Consider the following 19,073-nt stretch of genomic DNA (forward strand, 5'->3'; position numbering starts at 1 on the left):
CCCAAAACTGTTTTACACATTACTTCAAGCTAGTACTATCGGGATAAAATCCATTGGTGATTGGTGGGACTTGAACCTGGGACCTCAGACACCGAAGTCCCGCGCCCTACCACAAGACCAGTCCGCTGTCCAAAATGCAATAGTAAATTGACAACTAATTTGGGGTTCCTTTGTAGGCTTAAACTCTTTAAGTTTTAAGTATTCCTTTGAATTACATACGCTACTGCGCTATTCCTCTAATTAGAGGAATATAATATGTCTACTGTGTAATATATAGTATCTTGTCTGGTGTTAAAATAACACAATGATACATTATATAGAAAATAGTTGAAGTGTTGAATTACAACTAGTTAATTCAACTTTAAACATTTCAGGTTGGCTTGTTATCTAGAAGCATTATTACTACCAGTGCTACAATAGAATAAAGACAGAGTAGTGCTAGCATCTACATATGGTTATTTGTGCAACTAGTGAGAAAAGTGAGCAATTGACTCACTCGAGAGAAATCCTTACTCACGAGCCGTAGGCGAGTGAGGAATGGTTTCTCGAGTGAGGCAATTGTACTTTGAACTCGAGTTGCACATTATACTTTTCCTACAGTTACCATAAAACAAATAAATTTGTGAAGAAACATAACCTATTTTTACACAGAAGTGAACTTTTAATATAACATTTAATGTGAAGTGACAAATACAACAGTACAACAGCTGACCAGCTGATTTACAGCCAGTGCTGCCAACGTATTTCGCGCGCATACGACGTTGCCTGCATGTTACGCGCTCACTATTTCGTGCCTTCACGTTGCAAATCTGGAGTGAGACAAAGTAATTAGAGTGAGACAATGTTAACATTGTCTCACTGATGAGCGAATTGGCCACTTTGCTTTCTCAAATCAGTGAGAGAACATGTATATTGTTAGGTAACTGTAGGAAAAATAAATTTCCCTACGGTCTCAATTCATCACACTGAACTTCGTTATTTAGCACCAAGGTTGCACAGTAATTAACTACATCAGCGCATAGTTTTGATTACATTCTGCGTATTTCATTGCGTTGCAATGAGTGAAAAGTGTGTTTGCTGACTAAACGGGGACCAATTTGCTGTATAAATATTTGCATAACTACAGCTATTAGGTCTTATTACCTAGGCCAGGCTATTAATGACATTATTGTGTATGTCTAGGTTATAGGTTTTTTTGGTCGCTCAAAATTCTCTTGTTCAATACCTATCTAAGGTGTTTTTTTTTTTTTAGTAAAACCATTGTCTATTGGATACTGAAGTAGACATCCCATCTATATGGACCAGCTGTCACAAATGTTTTGTTTAAAAACCATAGTGGGGGCTAGTCACAGAATGCGTTAGTGTCTAAGACATAGTGGGTCATAACAGTTGTTATAGCTCACAATTAGTCGCCAGTTTGACCAGTAAACAAATTTTGTATTCAACAGAAATTAGTTATTTAGGTCAGCACAGTCTGTCGGTGGCCCACATCAACTACGACGATTTTTATTAATAAATTGGCAACAACTTTAACATGAGGATGGATTGTCAATTTGATTCAATAATCAAAGGTTAAGACTGCTTATACTCTTGTAAAAAAAACTTTTCTCGAAGTCTTCAAACTATTTCGTTGTTTCATTATTCTAGCAGAGCTGTTATCGACAAAGGAATTACTGTTCCTTGTTACCTTTCACTGTGTCCACCATCTTTGGACCTTAGATTCCTTTTGAGCTGATAATAAACATTGTAGAAGTGAGTGGAGAGTGGCACTCTATATAAGTCTATGAATTAACATCAAGTTGCCTTTGACATTACAGTGGTAAGGTCACGAATAGAAATAACAATCACATATGAAACGTATGGCAAAGTCCAAAGATTATGTTATCATTTTTTATTTTTGCATTGTTGTGAAGACACTAGGGAATGTTTCACAAAGATTCACCTATATTGGGTCTTATGATTGAAGTGCCCAATCGAAATCGACCACCATTACAATTTTTCATATACAGTATGTTTACTAGTTGTATAGTTGTAAAGATATACTTCAAGTGGTAGACTTATTTTTAATTACTTTAAGTGAAATTCATCACAATTTAAGTACATAATCCTTAATCTACCAAATTACTTTCACTATACATGGGTACATAGGCACCATACGCTCAAAAAACGTGCAAATGAGACTGATAGACTAACAAACAATTGTCAGTTTTCTCAACAAAAACCTTTCTGTAAATAAGTAGGCCAAACTAAAAATTACAGAAAAGCTGTAACTATTTAGTGATTTGTTAAAATATATTAGCCTTCATAGCTTCATGAGGAATAAATGGGAAAAAATTATTGTTAGAAAACAAAAATCATGCTTTCCAGTAAAACAATTGCTTCCCAAGCCAATCTTATTCTACCAATATGTGCATTTTATGTAACTTTAGGCTGTTGCATAGATGCCTCTATAGAAAGGTTATAGAGGGGGAACTAACTGCCAAGGATGCAATACAAATTGTCAGTATTCTTATTCAATTGCTATTTTTCAAGGAAATTTGGTTTATTATTTGTGTATTTCACTCAAAATGCTTTACGTGTTCTCTTTTACAACGCTCTAAACCCCAGTCTTGATACTCCTTAACTTCGGTCCTTTACATAATCAATGGTAGCCTAACGACGAATTGCACCTGGATCTAGAATCAGCTCTGCTTGGGATCGAACCAGCGACCTTCAAGCTTGAAGGCTAACCACTCATTACACTAGGCTACCCAGATAATATCTACCTATACTTGTATTTTTGTTACTATATAGAGTTGTTATCATTTACTTCATGTGATGTGATTGCTCGAGATAAAATCGTTATTCCCCCAGAACGGTTAAACATTTTCGTCCTACCGATGACTATTTTTAGCCACTCAACGCTACAGTGACTGTTTTACTAGTCCAAATTACAGTGAAAGGAGATAGTAAGGACACACTGTCACTGTTACTGGTATGACATGTGCAGTCACTGAATAAGGCCACCTCTCAAACTGTCAGCCAAAATTGTCATCCGCCACTCACTATTTCATTGACTTTGGATACTGTACACTATTGTGAAATTTTAAATGGAGTAAAGAGAACATTGATGATGATTTTTTTTAAAGCAGTTAATTACTTTTACTTCCATAATAGAGGACAAGTGCCAGTTATCAAAAAGGTAGTAGTCGATTTGGAAATGTATGCATATATTTATTTATTGTGGTTGTATTATTTTTTTAACTGTTGACTAGGACATAATACATGTGAACGGAGAAGAAATAGGATATCCAATAGTCAATGCTAATAACGTAAAATCGAACTTTGCTGATCCACAAGGATGATAACTTATACTACTGTTATCTACACAATCTGAAAAACAATTACTACATACATCTTTATTGTTTATTTATACCTACTTCAATCCTGTGGAATTATCGGATTTTTACAATGGATAGGAATATACAGTCTAGAATCCTGTACAATTCTAGAATCCTGTAGAATCCAATTACAAATATTTGTAAATAAATTTACATATGTTGTCAAAAGACTTATGAGTTCATAATACAACCAACACAGTTTTCACAACAATATAAATACGAATAAATCAATTACAAGATTATTCTTGTTCTACAAAAATAAACTACCAAGATCAATCAAATTTTTAAATTATTGTTATTCGATGGTTTTCAAGAAGTATGCCTTCTTAGTCACCTACTGAAATATGTTTGCACTATCTGAAAAGTTCATACTATACAAAATAGTACAGTAAGTTACATACAATTAAACACAGATAACCAATTCTGATGATAAAATAGCCTAATATTTTGTTGTTTGTTCACCAGAGTTATCATTCAAATGGTCAAAAGAGAACAAAAGCAATTTCCATAAGTTTTTCGTGAATTTCCCTAGTAGGTGAGGTGGCACGGTAAGACCGATTTACCTAGGTCCGGAACGATTTACTTTTTCGTTTTGAAGTCCCCAGAGGTTAAGACACCATTCGGTAAAAGTAAACGCGGTAACTTGAGTAATTTTTGTCCGATTTTGATGAAGTTTGGTTTGAAGGTGTAAAGCGGGATAAACATGGATGAGTTAGCGAACCAGCATGATCGGACCATGGGAACGAGGTTTTTCGGAGGGTTCTATGGGGCAAAAGTTGGCTTTTCTCATTTCTGACCCTCAAAACACAAACTTTCCCAATTTCTCTCTAGACCTTTTTTAGAGAACTTAAAAAAATCAGTATATCAAAGTGTTTTTGTACGGTTAAAATTTAAAAATTTGTGATTTTAAATTTCCCATGTTATTCTAATGGAGAATATTGTAAAATGTTGTAGTTTGCTTGTTTATGGATATATTTTGATAAAACTTGGCAAGTTTATTTATTTTATACTAAGCTATTAATATTTTACTAAAAACACGCTCTATTAGTTTCCCTATAGCAGCAAATCTAGGTTCTCGTTAAACCTAATGTTATTTAAATAGATTTACTTGAAAATCAATTCCGGCAAATGGAAATTCACCTAGACGGCAGGTTTACTGCAGCGGGGGTATTTTAATTACCGGTATAAAAAATCGCATGTAATTCTGCTGGGCAATTTCATTCTTATCAATACTACTATAGATATGCTGATCTAATCTACCAACTAATCACTTAAGAGGATAAATTATTACTGCTATTATGATTCTTGAAATAAACCATTACCGAAGTGATTTCACTTCTGCGAATCCACATCAATCAGTGAAAGCCACAGCGAGCGCCTTGACAATGAAGTATCAAATCCACAGCAAGCGCCTTGACAATGAAGTATCTCACATTCGACTACAGAGGCTTTAATTGTCTGCGTCATCCTCACTTTCGAGTGTCAATGTCAAGGCTTCTTGCAACTCAAAAGAAGCGTCTGTCAAACTCGGAACGTTCCTGACTTGTTGCAATGTAATTAGTTCACGAAATCCAAAATGTTTAGTAACATATTTTAAAGATTGTTTACTGTAGTAAACAAACTACTGTAAGTTTTACTGCTGTAAAGCTTAGTGTTGGCAAACGCACTCCATGGACAAAATAGGCTACAGCTAATTAATCTACATATTGTTACGAGTCTCAAACATTTTGTACGGCAACTATAGTTGAATGCTTCCTTCATCATTTCAGAATGAAAAAAATGGTTATTTACATAGATAATGTTCTGCAATCAACTGAATTTATTTCTGGATGTAGTTGAACGCATTTAACCACATATATGAACAGGGATGGTGTTTTTGAGCAGGATTGACGTTGGTACTGCATTCTCATAACATTTTCTTAGTCCAAAGTCCCAGTGTATTCTTGAAAGGCTCAGCACAGTACTCGTCATGGAAAATTCATTCACTTGCAAAATGTTTGACATAGAATCATGAGAATTAGTTTTCTTATTTTTGCTCAAAACTGTGCAGTGAACCTTGCAGTGAACCCTCCTGAATTGTGAGGGCCTATGCATCGAATTCATGATTAGACTGGAAGAGCTTTTCTCTTCCGAAACATGGGGTTTCAATTAGTGTCTCAGTATCGTTTTGATCTCTTTGAGGTATATTCCTTTTTGAGCATTTTCTTTAGTAAGTTCTATGGCCTTGATTGTCCGGTAAAAATTTTACTTTAAAAAAATACTCACACACGCTTGTCAAAAATCTAGGTCCTTGTTTTTTCAAACGTAACTGTTATTGAAAACATGGAAGAAAAGACAAAACAAAAAACACAAGAAATGCTCGTGCCTGTCGAAATATGAGGGGTGTTAAAATACGTCCCTTTAGATGGTAAAATAGAATAATTTCAAAGACCAAGTCTGTCTCCGCCAATTCTATTTCAAGTACTGTAGTTACGTCGAATCTTTGGACGATAGTCTTCAAATAGTTTGGACTCACCCAAACTATTTCAAGGACATACTATTGTGCAGAGAATATTATTCAAAATACCTCAGCAATAACCTTCAATTTTCTTTTCCAGACTCGGCAGCCATGGCGGAGTCAGATCCTATATCAGCGGCCATTGGCGATTTTGGCCGGTGGCAGTTCATGCTGACGTTCCTCCTATCACTGTTCAACTTCCCCTGCACGTTCCACATCTTCTCCCCCACCTTCCAGTCGGCCGTCGGAGACTACTGGTGTGCCAGGCCCGACCATCTCATGAACCTCTCGGTAGACACGTGGAAGGAGATCAGCGGCAGGACAATTATCAAGGTACGCTTGATGTGGTCAGATTCAGATGATTTCTTTGGCTTTCGTGGCTGGTGTTAGAATCCATAGTGTTTTCGGCGTCAACCGTGTCGTCAATTGCAGATTGCTGCCAGTTTTGGTCTTACTTTTAAAAGGCATCCTTAGTCTTCAGGCTACTGAGAATGCCTCTTTGAAGTAAAGGGCGAAACCAGCAGTAGTCTGCAACAGACGACACAGAAAACCATTATGGATTTTTAAAGTCAGAGTCACATTGACACAAAATGACTTCTCTAAATTTGAAAAACTGTAAATGTATTGTACTTTTGTAAAACCTTAGATTTCCAACGTATTTGCACAATGCAACTCAAGGTATCTTAGTTAAGACAAGCTTCATGATTTTTTCAACGAGAGGAAAACGTTATGAAATAAGGAGTACTATCATAAAGAGTCCTAGCATTGAACTTGAATGGGGAAATAAACATTCCAACACCATAGTTTCTTACTCGAAGAATAAGGTTAATCTCATAATGGTTTGAATCTCGCATAGAGGTTCCTACTGTTTTTATTTCCTCTGTCTTAGTTGATGGGGAAATAAAAGATTCTATGCTTTACAGTGAGATATCCCTTCAGTTTTGCATGGTTTGAGAAAGGTCAGACTATGTTTATCAATGTTTCAGCAAGGGCTTAGCAATGTTCTAGCGAGCTTAAAATATATAGAGTATTTAGCGATTTTCCAACAAAGCTTAACTTATGTTTTCTCATTTCCTGTTCCATTTCAGAACGGTATAGAGAAGTATGACACATGTTGGATAAAAGATGTGGACCTGAGCGACATGACGGCGCTACTGAACGCCACCTACGCCAAGTACAGACGCTGTGACCGCTGGGAGTACGACGAGTCGGCCTTTGGCAGGAGTATAGTCAGCGAGGTCAGAATCTTCAAATCATTGAGTGTATTTTTCTTTTAAAAGCTCTAGTCTGATGTTCTGATAATTTTTATTTCGTCTTGAGAAGCTCACTATACCTAAACCGTGTAGTCATATTTTAATGGCAAATTTGAAAAAGGCTTTTATCACTGTCATGAGACCACAGTGGGTTCTCAGTTACACCATCCTTCCAATCTGTGGTGCAGATGTTTCAGTAAGTGCGTGTTCTAATACGAAACTCCAGTGCCTTTAGCCAGTTGATATGTAACGACAAAGCTTTGAAAATTTTGGGTCTATTCGAGGTGAATAAAAAGTCATGACCCACCCATATTTAGATTTTATATCTGTATTACTTAGAATAACTAAGAGATATCCTTTTGGTAGTCATGCAATCTTAGCAGGAAGTTCCATTTTATGGTTTTGACAATTTTGAGTGTCCCCCAAAAATTGGGGATTTTGGGGACAACTCAAAATGTTTTATTGTAAACCCCCTTCAAGTGACATATCATTTGAAGTGTTCCCAAAATCACCCTCACACACACACTACACACACACAATCACATTAATCACATTGTCTGTATATTTACTTAGAAAAATATTAATTGGGGGGTCTTGAGTTTTTATTCGCCCTGTATAGATAGTAATACCCTATTTTAGATTAAATACATCTTACTTTGTCTTGGATAACTTCACCCACTAAAACTCATGGATAGTAAATAAAAACATATACGAACACACATATTAGCATTCATGGTAATGTATCCATTGGAGGTATTCCACATAAAAATCTCTTTGGATTTACTTTATAATCGATAAGTATCTAACTCCGCGTTTGTACAGTGGGACCTTGTGTGTGACCACGCTGGGCTGACCGAAGTGGCGGAGATGATGTTCCTCATAGGAGTGGCTCTTGGTGGTATCTTCTCAGGATATTTCTCAGACAGGTAAGCGTTATACACGGTCATGATGACCGAGCTTTGCTCACATTCAGTTTGTCTTAACACTAATATCTTAATATGTAAATAAGTAAACCACATATTGTGCATACAAAATTAGTTCACTCGATTAAAATATCTATAGTAAACTGTATCACCAAACAGAAACATACTTTCTCACTGTAGCTTGTCAAAAACCCTTACAACGAGTAATTGATGGAAGAAACTATGATATTTCATGGGTAAAATCCCAAATATTTCAATATCTTTTGAACCAAAGTTTTTATAGCATTGGGGGTTGTACCATTTTGTTCACCGTTAAAAATACCATTGAATAGTATTCTTTTCAAAACTGTTTGAGTTGTTTCTGTGGAAACCTTATTTGTCCGATTTCATAGTTTTTTTGAGGTGAAATTGCCACCAAAAATCTAAATTTCACAAACTTAAAGAAAACCTGGAGATATTTAAGATATATACCCTGCATGCCAAATGTCGTCAGTATCGAATCACAAATGCCAGTCTGTATCCATGTACACACCCTTACGCAAACACATACATCACTTTGATAAACACTTTTTGGGTTTAGGGAGACCCAAAACGAACATTTCCACCCAAAACTCAAACTCGAAAAATTTGACAAAAACAATACTTTCTCCAAATACTATGTGTGAGGGGAGAAAGTAAAAATTAATTCCCTGAGTTTATAAAGAGAATTTTATTGTATACATCAGCACTCAAAACCTTTTGGTATGGTGCCCCTCTTACAACTTTGATTGTTTTTTACCTACGTATCAAATAGTGATTCTATTTTTTTAAGTGCTGTACTAGTGTTAGAATATTTTTTTTTACACTTGATGAATGAGTAGATTGAATTATATTTTTATGTTTTTTTTATCTTGACCATTTTTAGTTTTTACCTGTTAATTTAGCTTTTCCGGTTTTATGTAGTAACTATATGAAATGAAAAATCGACTACCTATTGACATTGATTATTGAATTAAAAGTCAGGTTTTTACTGTTTTAAAATAATAGCTAAATACAACCGATTTTATTGGTTTTAGTTTGTTGTTTTTAACTTGTGTTTCACTAAAAGATAATAGTTTCTTTAAACTGTGTTAAAAAAATATTCCGGCAAATCTGCTCTTTCCCGACAAAAGCAGAAAGCCTTCAATATTAATGAGGCAATGTTGCTGCATGAAAGTGTACCTGGCGTTTGTCGTATAGTAAGGCGCTTGTGTAAACTCGTTCCCCTGTTGGATTATTTTTATTAAACCTGATTTTATTATTTTGATTTGATTTTACTATTTTTTTATTTCATATTTTTTTCAAATATTTATAGACCAATTTATTTTTCAAGATTTGTTGACATATATTGATATAGTTCAAAACATGGTAAAAAGTAAATATTTGTTTAAAGTTTTTGTCATTTCGTGAAGATAAGATGGTTTATATTCATTGTTGTATTCAAAAGGAAAATACTACTCTCAGCTTTGTCCACTTTGTAATATTAAATGTGAAATTGAATAATTAAACTTAACACTCTTTTTAAATTATCCAATTAACTTTAACTATGTCAGTGTCTAAAAGAGAGTATGTTTAATGTATGACTTGTGGTTTGTGTCAGGTTTGGTCGAAAGATCGCCCTGATGATCTCCCCGGTACTACAGATCACCCTTGGCCTGATCCTAGCTGTCACAGAGTCCCTCACAGTCTACATGGTAGGAAGAGCCATCCTGGGCTTGTATGTGTCAGTGTCTATAAGAGAGTATGTTTATGTATGATGTGTTGTTTGTGTCAGGTTTGGTCGAAAGATCGCCCTGATGATCTCCCCGGTACTACAGATCACCCTTGGCCTGATCCTAGCTGTCACAGAGTCCCTCACAGTCTACATGGTAGGAAGAGCCATCCTGGGCTTTGTATGTGTCAGTGTCTATAAGAGAGTATGTTTAATGTATGACTTGTGGTTTGTGTCAGGTTTGGCCGTAAGATCGCCCTGATGATCTCCCTGGTACTACAGATCACCCTTGGCCTGATCCTAGCTGTCACAGAGTCCCTCACAGTCTACATGGTAGGAAGAGCCATCCTGGGCTTCGTCTGTGTCAGTGTCGTCTTCAGTGGCTTTGTACTTTGTGAGTACTGAATGACTAATGGGCAAAACCTGGTAGCTTAGTTGGTTAAAGTGGGAATCACAGCCTTCAACGTAGACTTTCGTTAGGGAAAATTAACATAGTGATTGCTATGAGGTAAAAGTTTCATTTAAACTTGTTTAGCCAAACCATGTCAATCCAATCCAGAAAGGTCAAAGGCCTATACAAACCCTCACTTCACTCTCAGGCAAAATTCATAAAGAACTATGATATTAAGATCATCACAATTTCAGTAGGTATACACTATGTGAATATTGATGTGAAATAATTTGGACAATTAGGTACTCATATGCCAAGAGCATAAGAGCGTATAGCGTTGGAGGGTGCTACAAAAGGTTAAAAGATAAAAATTCTAAATAATCTGTCCTTGAGTCTCATTGTGCAAAGAAGCGAAAGAAAATTTGCCATCATACACATAACCCATCAGCATTTCCATCAAATGTCTTTCTAGCTTTAACTTTGGTCCTTCTTCCTAGCCATTCTTTCAAACTTCCTCTGTATTTCTCTATAGTATTAGCTGGGGCTAAAAAAATTTTTGAAATGGGGATTTCGAAAAATTTCTTGGCATTCTCCTAGGCCACAAATTTTTTCCTATTTCTTCCTAGCCCTCTTCTTCATAAACCTTCTCCGCCTTCTCCAAAGCATATTCTCCATCAAGGCTGTATTTAACCCATGTGTGTTTGTAGGTATGGAGCTGGTGGGAGGAAAATGGCTGACTATCTCTGGGGTCTCGTATCTTTTCCCTCTGCCATTCAGCTACATGGCTATTGCAGCCATCGCCTACTATGTCAGGGGCTGGAGACATCTTCAGCTAGCCATCACCTTGTCTGCTCTGCCCTTCCTGCTACTATGGTGGTCAGTAGGGTTTTTTTTTATAGTAAACTATGAGTATAGTTAATTTTTTTAAAAGTTAACAGTCTCTTTTGACCTTGCATTTGTCTGACTTTGGTGGTCCTTGAGCTTGTGCTTGTAATGCAAAAGAAAGGGATGGAATTTAAGGGGATGTAAAACCACCCAGAAGACATGGGATTATATTGTAAAATAATCATTGAAGTAATTTATCAATATACTTCTAACTTCTGTAAAGCTCAGGGGCATCTGCCTACCCTTTGATCGCTGCCACTCTTTATGTCTCCAAATTATTTTTACTATATAGCAGTTTACCATTTAGGTTTCACTAGAGGTGTATGTTTAATTTTATCATTTTTTATTTAAAATATACTTTTATGTTGATGAGTTTTTCTGTTGTACCAGGGTTATGCCGGAGTCGCCGAGATGGCTGCACGCCACAGGTCAGATAGACAAGACCATCAGAGTACTGGAGGACGCAGCGAGATTCAACAAGATCACACTTCCCACCAACATTGACAAGATATTGAAACAGGTAAATGACGATTAATTCCCTGATAGGTAAATTAAAGGAAAATTAAAACATTTTCTTAAGTAAGCTCATCTTGTATTATCCTTTGATTTCATCTTTGACTCTTGATAGAAGTAGACGTTCCATTCTCATGAAACAGTGGGTTGCTGCAAGTTTGATAATAAAAATGAACATAGTTGTATTGAGCTACCGGTATTGTGTGCTGCTGTAGAGTATACTATCCATAAATTGTACTGAATCCACATACCTTTTAACCAAGTTAAACTGAAAAGACAACTTATTGTTCAATATAGAATCTTTTATACACTATCAAATTGTTAAAGTATCAACAATTAAAGGAGGAAGAGAGGTTTGACCCCAGGGCCCTCAATGAGAGGCATTTTATTCAACAAGGTTATATTTTAATACAAATTTGTATACAATAACTGGTCCATATTGACAAGATGTCTGCCTTATCAAAATCAAAAGTTTAATGATTCAACTCACTGTTGATGGAATAGAACTCTTTAATTAATCTTAATACAGTAAAACCAGTTCATCTTTACTGTGATATAAAACCTTTAAATACAATTTAGTTACTACAAAACTATTAATTTCAAACTTCTAAAACACAATTTACTATTGTAATCAATGTATTGTTGCAATACTTAAGATAAAATGAGTGAGAATAGTTTTAATGGTTTTTTTGCATTTTCAAATTTAAATAAGTATACCACCAACACTAGAAACAACACAAGAAAAATTGTTTTAATCTCATTTACTGTTGAAGTTAAGTGATTAAGTGGCAGAAAGATTCATATTCTGTCATACAATATTCATTCATGTACAGACAAAAGTTTTAATATGATATCATAATGAATATAAGAACAGTTGAGAAAGAGTTGAAAAAGAGGTTTAAGTCATAGTTCTTGACATTTTTTTGCCGTGGCTTTATATTTCACCTAGGAAAATAAGTAAGTCTACTTATTTTACCGCCGACACATTGTTCTAGTCGTCAGCGTCTGAGATAGAAGGAGGAGCCAAGAGTGGAATCGCTGATCTTTTCCGCACTCCAGCCATCCGACGCATCTCTCTCATCTTGTACGTCGTCTGGTTCTCGACCTATCTTGTGTACTACGGGCTTGTCCTTAACCTCAACAACTTGGGAGGTGATGTGTACGTCAACAGCGTCATCTCTGGTAAGTTAAACGTTGATTTTCCTTCCATCTTCAAAAAGAATGGTCAAACCCTTCCGACTAGAGAATGGTCCGAATAAAGAATGGTTTTGTTACTTTTTGAATTTTGTTTCTGTATACAACAGCATTATATACCCCTTGCTAGTAGAACCGAAAATGCAAACAAAATATAGAACTAAGCTGAAATCAGATGTTGGTCAGAAACTGTCAAAAAAATTATCTCACCACACAAACATTAATTAATAATTTTGTTAAGTATGCCAAGCTGCTCGATATCTTAAAATAAAGGCCCAACCAGATAGATGCAGGATTTAAGAGGTTCATGATGAGCTATTTATCATATAAAAGTTAAATTCCTCAAGATTGAAGGAATATTTGCGGAAGGATGAATGGCAAGTGGTTATCACCATAGAGTTCAGTGCTAAAGCAACAAATTAGATTCTCAGTATGGGAATGAGGAACTCAAACCGCTTTGACTTAAAAAAAATTAAAAATACTGTTTTACCAAACGTAAAATGTGTTCACTACTACAGATCAAAAATAATAAAATCCCAATGGCCAATACCTTAAGTTAGACAATCAGTGTAATTACATATATTAATATCAATCAATTCAAGTGAGCAGCTTCAGTTTCCTGGATGTGTTGAGAAGCCTCTTATCCTGGCTCCTTGATGTTAGGCTCCTCCTCTTCAATTTGCTGTTTATATGTTTATATGTTATCATCATTAGGTATTCTTTTTTATGATTTCCTGCTATTTCTTTCATCGTTAATTCCGATGTTGCTATAATTTTTGTTTTCCCTCCAGGAGCAGTAGAGTTTCCCGCCATCTTACTGAGTATCTTCATCCTCCTCAAGCTTGGTCGTCGTCTGCCGTTGAGTTTGTCTCTGATAGGAGCTGGCATCGCCTGCTTGCTGACTACTCCTGTTCCTTCTGGTTTGTAAAAAAATACAAAAGTGATTTTCTCCATCTATTTAAAAGACACACATTATTTTGTACGTAAAATATTTATTGCTGGCTTGATTCCAAAGCCTTAAATGATTGTGTAAACACATTTTTATTTTTAGTTTTACAAGAAGAAATTGTATTTGTATGTTTTGCCCTTGTTGTAACATATTGAGTTTAAAACACCACTATCCTAACATACATTATTACTTTTATTCAAAATATAATATCCAAAGAAATTCATGTAATGAGAACAAGTCTTGAGAATGAAAAGTTCTAACCGTTCCCCTTCTATATTCTGAGGCTATTTAGACATGATTTATGTCTGTGAAGGCCTCGGTGCATTTATGTCGACTATTTAATAGTCATGAGACTCGATGAGAGTTATAGGTGGTTTTTTGGCGGCAATAAGACGTGTGCCATCACTACACTTGCCATACGTTTTGACCTTATTGTGAAGTGGCATCCCGGTGGTAAGTAAGTCTCAATTTCAGCCAAGCCACTGAGGATGCCACTTCACAAAGAACGAAACGTCTGGAAAACTGTGTATTAGTGACAAAAAACACAGCGGTTGATGCTGAAAACACCAACATATAATGTTTCAGACATGCAGTGGGTGACTATTCTGTTTGCGATGGTGGGCAAGTTCTGTGTGTCATCGAGCAACGTTGTGATGCCTGTCTTCACAGCTGAGTTGTTCCCAACAGTGATGCGCAACTTGGGCGTCGGATCGTCCAATGTTCCAGCCGGAGTTGCTCTTATGCTTGTTCCATACCTTTGGAGGCTGGTGAGTACATCTATTACTTATTATTTAGATTATCCTAATTAATGTGTCAATATTTAGCAAATTGGGGTTTGATTCTCAACACCAATTTTGCTTTGACTTTTTGGGTCTCAGAAAATAGTAATAATTATATTTGCCATCAATAAACATGACCAAATATTTACTCACCGGTACAACTTTTTGGAACAAACGCCTGCAGTTTTCACGTGAAATGCTAGGGGCAATAATTGTGCCCCCCTTCATTCCTTTCTTGTGGGCAAATTTTCCCGTCCTTGTGCCGACAACAAACCTGAAATATCTTACGCCTCTGGGCCCATTTACTTCCCTGCGGAGCAATTCAACCAAATGACTAAAGTCTAATGACTAATGGCTGAAGTCTAAGCCTGAGATGTAATGCAACCTGTGTCTCAAGTTATTATACTTGAATTTTAAGCTTACCTCTCCCAGTTGTAAGTAGATAGTTAGGTCTGGTCAATATAGCTGAGCAGTCTAAGGCATTACCTCTATGGCCAGAAAACGGCACTGTAGACTGAGGGTTCAACGTTGGCCCAAATCAGATATTGTGTGTAGCATCAACATAGCTCACCAATCTATATAGCACAACATGGTGTGAGACCCACCTAAAATGAATGCTGCACAGCTCAGGTAGAAACTGAAATAATGGGATTTGGAAACTATGCAATTTTCTCCTCAAAACTTTTACATAGGATAGGAATTCCCTTTTTACAGTAGGTAGGCCATTTGTAGCGCAGTCTGTACAAAGCCTCCAGCAACACAGTACCTCCATCTAGATGTCTCTGTCCTCACCATCCATCTTCTTCTTCAATCCCCAAAAGTTCCATGTCTTGGTGGACCTGATCCACATAGTTCTTGGTCTTCCCCTGGATCTTCCTCCTTCCATTGTTCCCTCCCAGGTATTTTTCACGATTGATTCTTCTTCTACTCTTAGTACAGAGAAGTCTTTCTTCCCCTCCAGTCCATATAAGTCTCCTGCTTCTTATCTCTCCCACAATGACCGCTTCTTTATACAACTCTCTTAATTTCTGGTTATGCCTTACCCTTTATTTATCATTGTCTTGTGCTATAACACAAGGTTTTTGCCCTAAGGCAAACATTTTACTTGGACTGTTGTTGCAGTTGATGGTTTTACCAGTCATCCAAGGTCTTGTGGGGGTTGAGCATTTGGTCACCTCAGAAAAAAACAAATGTTCAGAAACAAACAAAAAATTATCTACTACAGAAAAATACCGCACATTTACAAACAAACACTGCATTAAACATAAGATTTACTACTTATCTCTGCCTCCATAGTAAGCACTAAGCTTTAAATGTTTTCTTTTGTTTAAAGAAGGACATGTACTTGGCGATGCCGATGAGTGTGCTAGGAGTGTTTGGTATTGTGGGAGGGTTGGCTGTATTGCTACTACCAGAGACTCATGATGCGGGTCTTAGCGATACTGTGCCTGTGTCATCTTCTGGAAAATCGTGAGTAATATGCAAAGTCCATAATAGTTTTAAGTTTGGCTGATTTGATCTTTTCAGTGAGGATGCTGATCTAATGGTTAGATCCTGGGACTTATATCCTAAAGCAAGGAGATATTTTCTATCTTTTGACTGGGACGGGTGGCGTCGTCCTGTAATCCAGCTACTGGGAGGTCACGAATTGTGGATATTTATAGGGATGCACTGTGGATGCGATGCTCCCTGGTGTGGATTAACGTCCGCACTAGTGAGTACTACGACTATCCGCAGTATTATCCTGATAATTAGACCAATTCGTAAATTACAAGGAAAAATGTGGTTCGGATTCCACTATAAACTGTAGGTCCCTTAGTTGCCATTAGCTGTATGGGCTATTAATTAACAGCTGTGTCTAAGGAACATGTCGGCCTTAGTCACTAACAAGACTACAAGATCGCGCCACTCATCCTACACTCATCCTTCACTCATATTTGGGTTAAAATACGCACATAGTGGCGTCCCCATCTTAAATAATTGAATTGAATTGAATTGAATTGAATTGAATTGAATTGAATTACTACCCCTAAATGACTTACAACTGTAAAAATACCTTTACTTTCTCCCCCTGTACTAGAACATTTTGTTAAAACTTTCGAGTTTGAGTGTTTGATGGAAATCCGTTTTTGGCCCCCCTGAACAAAGTGCTTTTTTAAGCAATATCCTTGTTTTAAGTAGTATATACAAATATAACTGAGCTATTAACAAATTAATTGAATTTTTACAGAGAGAAATCTACAGAGAAAAGTGAGATTACCAAGGCTTAAGTTGGTTTTGGAACGAGTATCTGCGAGATCAGATCATCGAGTCGAGTCACCAGACACAGAAATGTCCTAGAACTCAACTCATCTCCACCGAACAACTACAGTCGTGACTATGGATGTTATATAACTTTACCTCCTTAAAAAATGAGTTTTGACTTTCATAATGTAACATGGGATTCATGAGGGAGGATGAAGTATGAGGATAAGTTTGAAAAACGTTAAAAAAATAATCAAAGTAGAAGAAACATTTCAACAAACTTATACAATGGGAAAAAGAAAATTAATTTTTTTTCTTTGAGAACTTACTATAACTTTATTTTAAGATAATTTTGTTCTAATGGCGAATATGCTTGTTTTACATAAAAGATTTTTACCATTGCAAAAGAAAAACAATCCCAACAATGTTAAGTTGAAATTTCAGGGTTCTAAATAATCTTTGGGCTGTGAATTTTGTAAGGAATAAAAGAATGGAGAGTATAATAGGAATTTATTTTTACTAAATTGTAGTAGAATAAAGTTTAGCCTTCAATGCTTTGTTTACTGATATAGATACGAATATATTGTGTGTGTTTTTTTTACCATAATATAAGTACCAGATTTCAAGGCTTTTGTGTAATTAAATATAAATTTTATCTTAGAATCTTATAGAATGCTGTTGAGTCTTGAAATATTTAATTCGTTTATCACTTAAATTTCCATGACTGTATGATGTAAATTTGTATTCAATACTAACACATTTTTGCAACAACATGATGAAAAACTTGTATCAAACTATTGAGTTTTTTTTAATAACTGAAAATTTGTTGAAATTGTGACAAATTAAATTTTTTGCTATATAAGTAACATGTTCCCCTTTACTAGTTTCATGTAACTCAATACAAAATTTATTTTTGGTTTTTGGTTTCACCTTATTCATCCTTTAAATATATATACAGTATGCTGTATTCAAAATTCAAAGAGATTTTTTTTTAATTTTAACACATCAATGATGCATTTTATTTTGTATAATATTTTTCGCTCTCTAACTATATGACTGGACTGTTTTTTTTTTATTTCTTTTACTTCGATGTTAGTTTTATCAGGTATATAAAAGGTCATAAAGATTTTACATAATATTGGAAGAAATTGTAATATTATGAAATTACATAAGTATTTTTCTTATTGGTGTATTTTTATAGTGATATTACTAAAATAAAATATTAGAGTTTTATAGTGAACCTGTAAGTCCTTGATGTTATTGTATAGTTAGAATAGCATTATTTCTTTATTGAAATTATGTTATTATTTTAAACAGGGTGCAACGATTAGTTTTAGTTAATAATAATTTGAAGTTTAAATGTATATAGTATGTGCATGATATTATTATTTTATTGTATGTATTTTATGTTCTGGATAGGTTAAATTATCGAGCGCCCATGACCCAATAACAATGGATTAAAATGACTGAAATTCGAAATATGGATTCACTAGAAGTTAAAGTAAATATAATAGTTTCAATATGCTGTGACAACTCTTTTCTAAGCCTGTTTATAATTTTAAATGTCACTATTGCTCTAACAAATACTGTATAAATCTTGAAACTAGAATAGCACAATAAATTCATTAAGATCTGGTTTTGTTGACAGTCCAATAATTTGTACAACGATATTTTCCAAAAGCATTTTTTCTACATGTAGGCTTGGATGTAAAAACAAGTTTTTATGTTCATTGTGGATGTAGCCTCCGGATTGCCAAATAATATTAAAAAGGTTTAAATACCTGCTATCAAGCAATCCATTTAATTGCAGTTGCAACTAGTTTCGACTCCTATGTGGAGTCATCATCAGGCGGTACAAGGACTTCTTCTTTCTTCATATGAAGAGCGTCATATTTAACATGTAAAAATAAATAAACATTTACACACGACACAAAACACGTTACGGACACAGAAAAAAAAACAAAAATAGAACCGAGCTTAAAAACATTTACTGATCAGTTTGGACAACAGACGACGCTAACCCGACGGAGTTTAAGTCCATAAACTCCGTCGGGTTAGCGTCGTCTGTTGTCGTAACTGATCAGTAAATGTTTTGTGTCCGTAACGTGTTTTGTGTCGTGTGTAAATGTTTATTTATTTTTACATGTTAAATATGACGCTCTTCATATGAAGAAAGAAGAAGTCCTTGTACCGCCTGATGATGACTCCACATAGGAGTCGAAACTAGTTGCAACTGCAATTAAATCGATTGCTTGATAGCAGGTATTTAAACCTTTTTAAGTTTTTGTGGAAAATAGTTTTGCCATCTATATAAGTTTTAGCAGTTAATTTGTTTT

The 19,073-nt window shown here is 35.4% G+C and overlaps 1 protein-coding gene across 2 annotated transcripts in view; it reads left to right on the plus strand.

Annotated features, from left to right (window-relative positions):
• Positions 1-18,880, plus strand: part of LOC128992707 (organic cation transporter protein) — a 99,267-nt gene extending 80,387 nt beyond the window's left edge. Inside the window, exons 2-12 of one of the 2 annotated variants that reach the window (XM_054416426.1) lie at positions 5,978-6,210; positions 6,966-7,115; positions 7,953-8,056; positions 10,022-10,176; positions 10,881-11,049; positions 11,449-11,578; positions 12,567-12,753; positions 13,557-13,685; positions 14,300-14,481; positions 15,827-15,963; positions 16,724-18,880. In XM_054416426.1, the coding sequence (XP_054272401.1) occupies positions 5,978-6,210; positions 6,966-7,115; positions 7,953-8,056; positions 10,022-10,176; positions 10,881-11,049; positions 11,449-11,578; positions 12,567-12,753; positions 13,557-13,685; positions 14,300-14,481; positions 15,827-15,963; positions 16,724-16,763 (1,616 nt within the window). In that variant the 3' untranslated portion in view covers positions 16,764-18,880. The remainder of the gene's footprint in view (positions 1-5,977; positions 6,211-6,965; positions 7,116-7,952; positions 8,057-10,021; positions 10,177-10,880; positions 11,050-11,448; positions 11,579-12,566; positions 12,754-13,556; positions 13,686-14,299; positions 14,482-15,826; positions 15,964-16,723) is intronic. The other variant, XM_054416427.1, reaches the window with a different exon arrangement.
• The last annotated feature ends 193 nt before the right edge of the window (positions 18,881-19,073 follow it).

The sequence above is a fragment of the Macrosteles quadrilineatus genome, unplaced genomic scaffold (genome assembly GCF_028750875.1).
Source record: "Macrosteles quadrilineatus isolate MER2022 unplaced genomic scaffold, UCM_ALF_1.0 Scaffold_4__1_contigs__length_99947679, whole genome shotgun sequence".
Lineage (NCBI taxonomy): Eukaryota > Metazoa > Arthropoda > Insecta > Hemiptera > Cicadellidae > Macrosteles > Macrosteles quadrilineatus.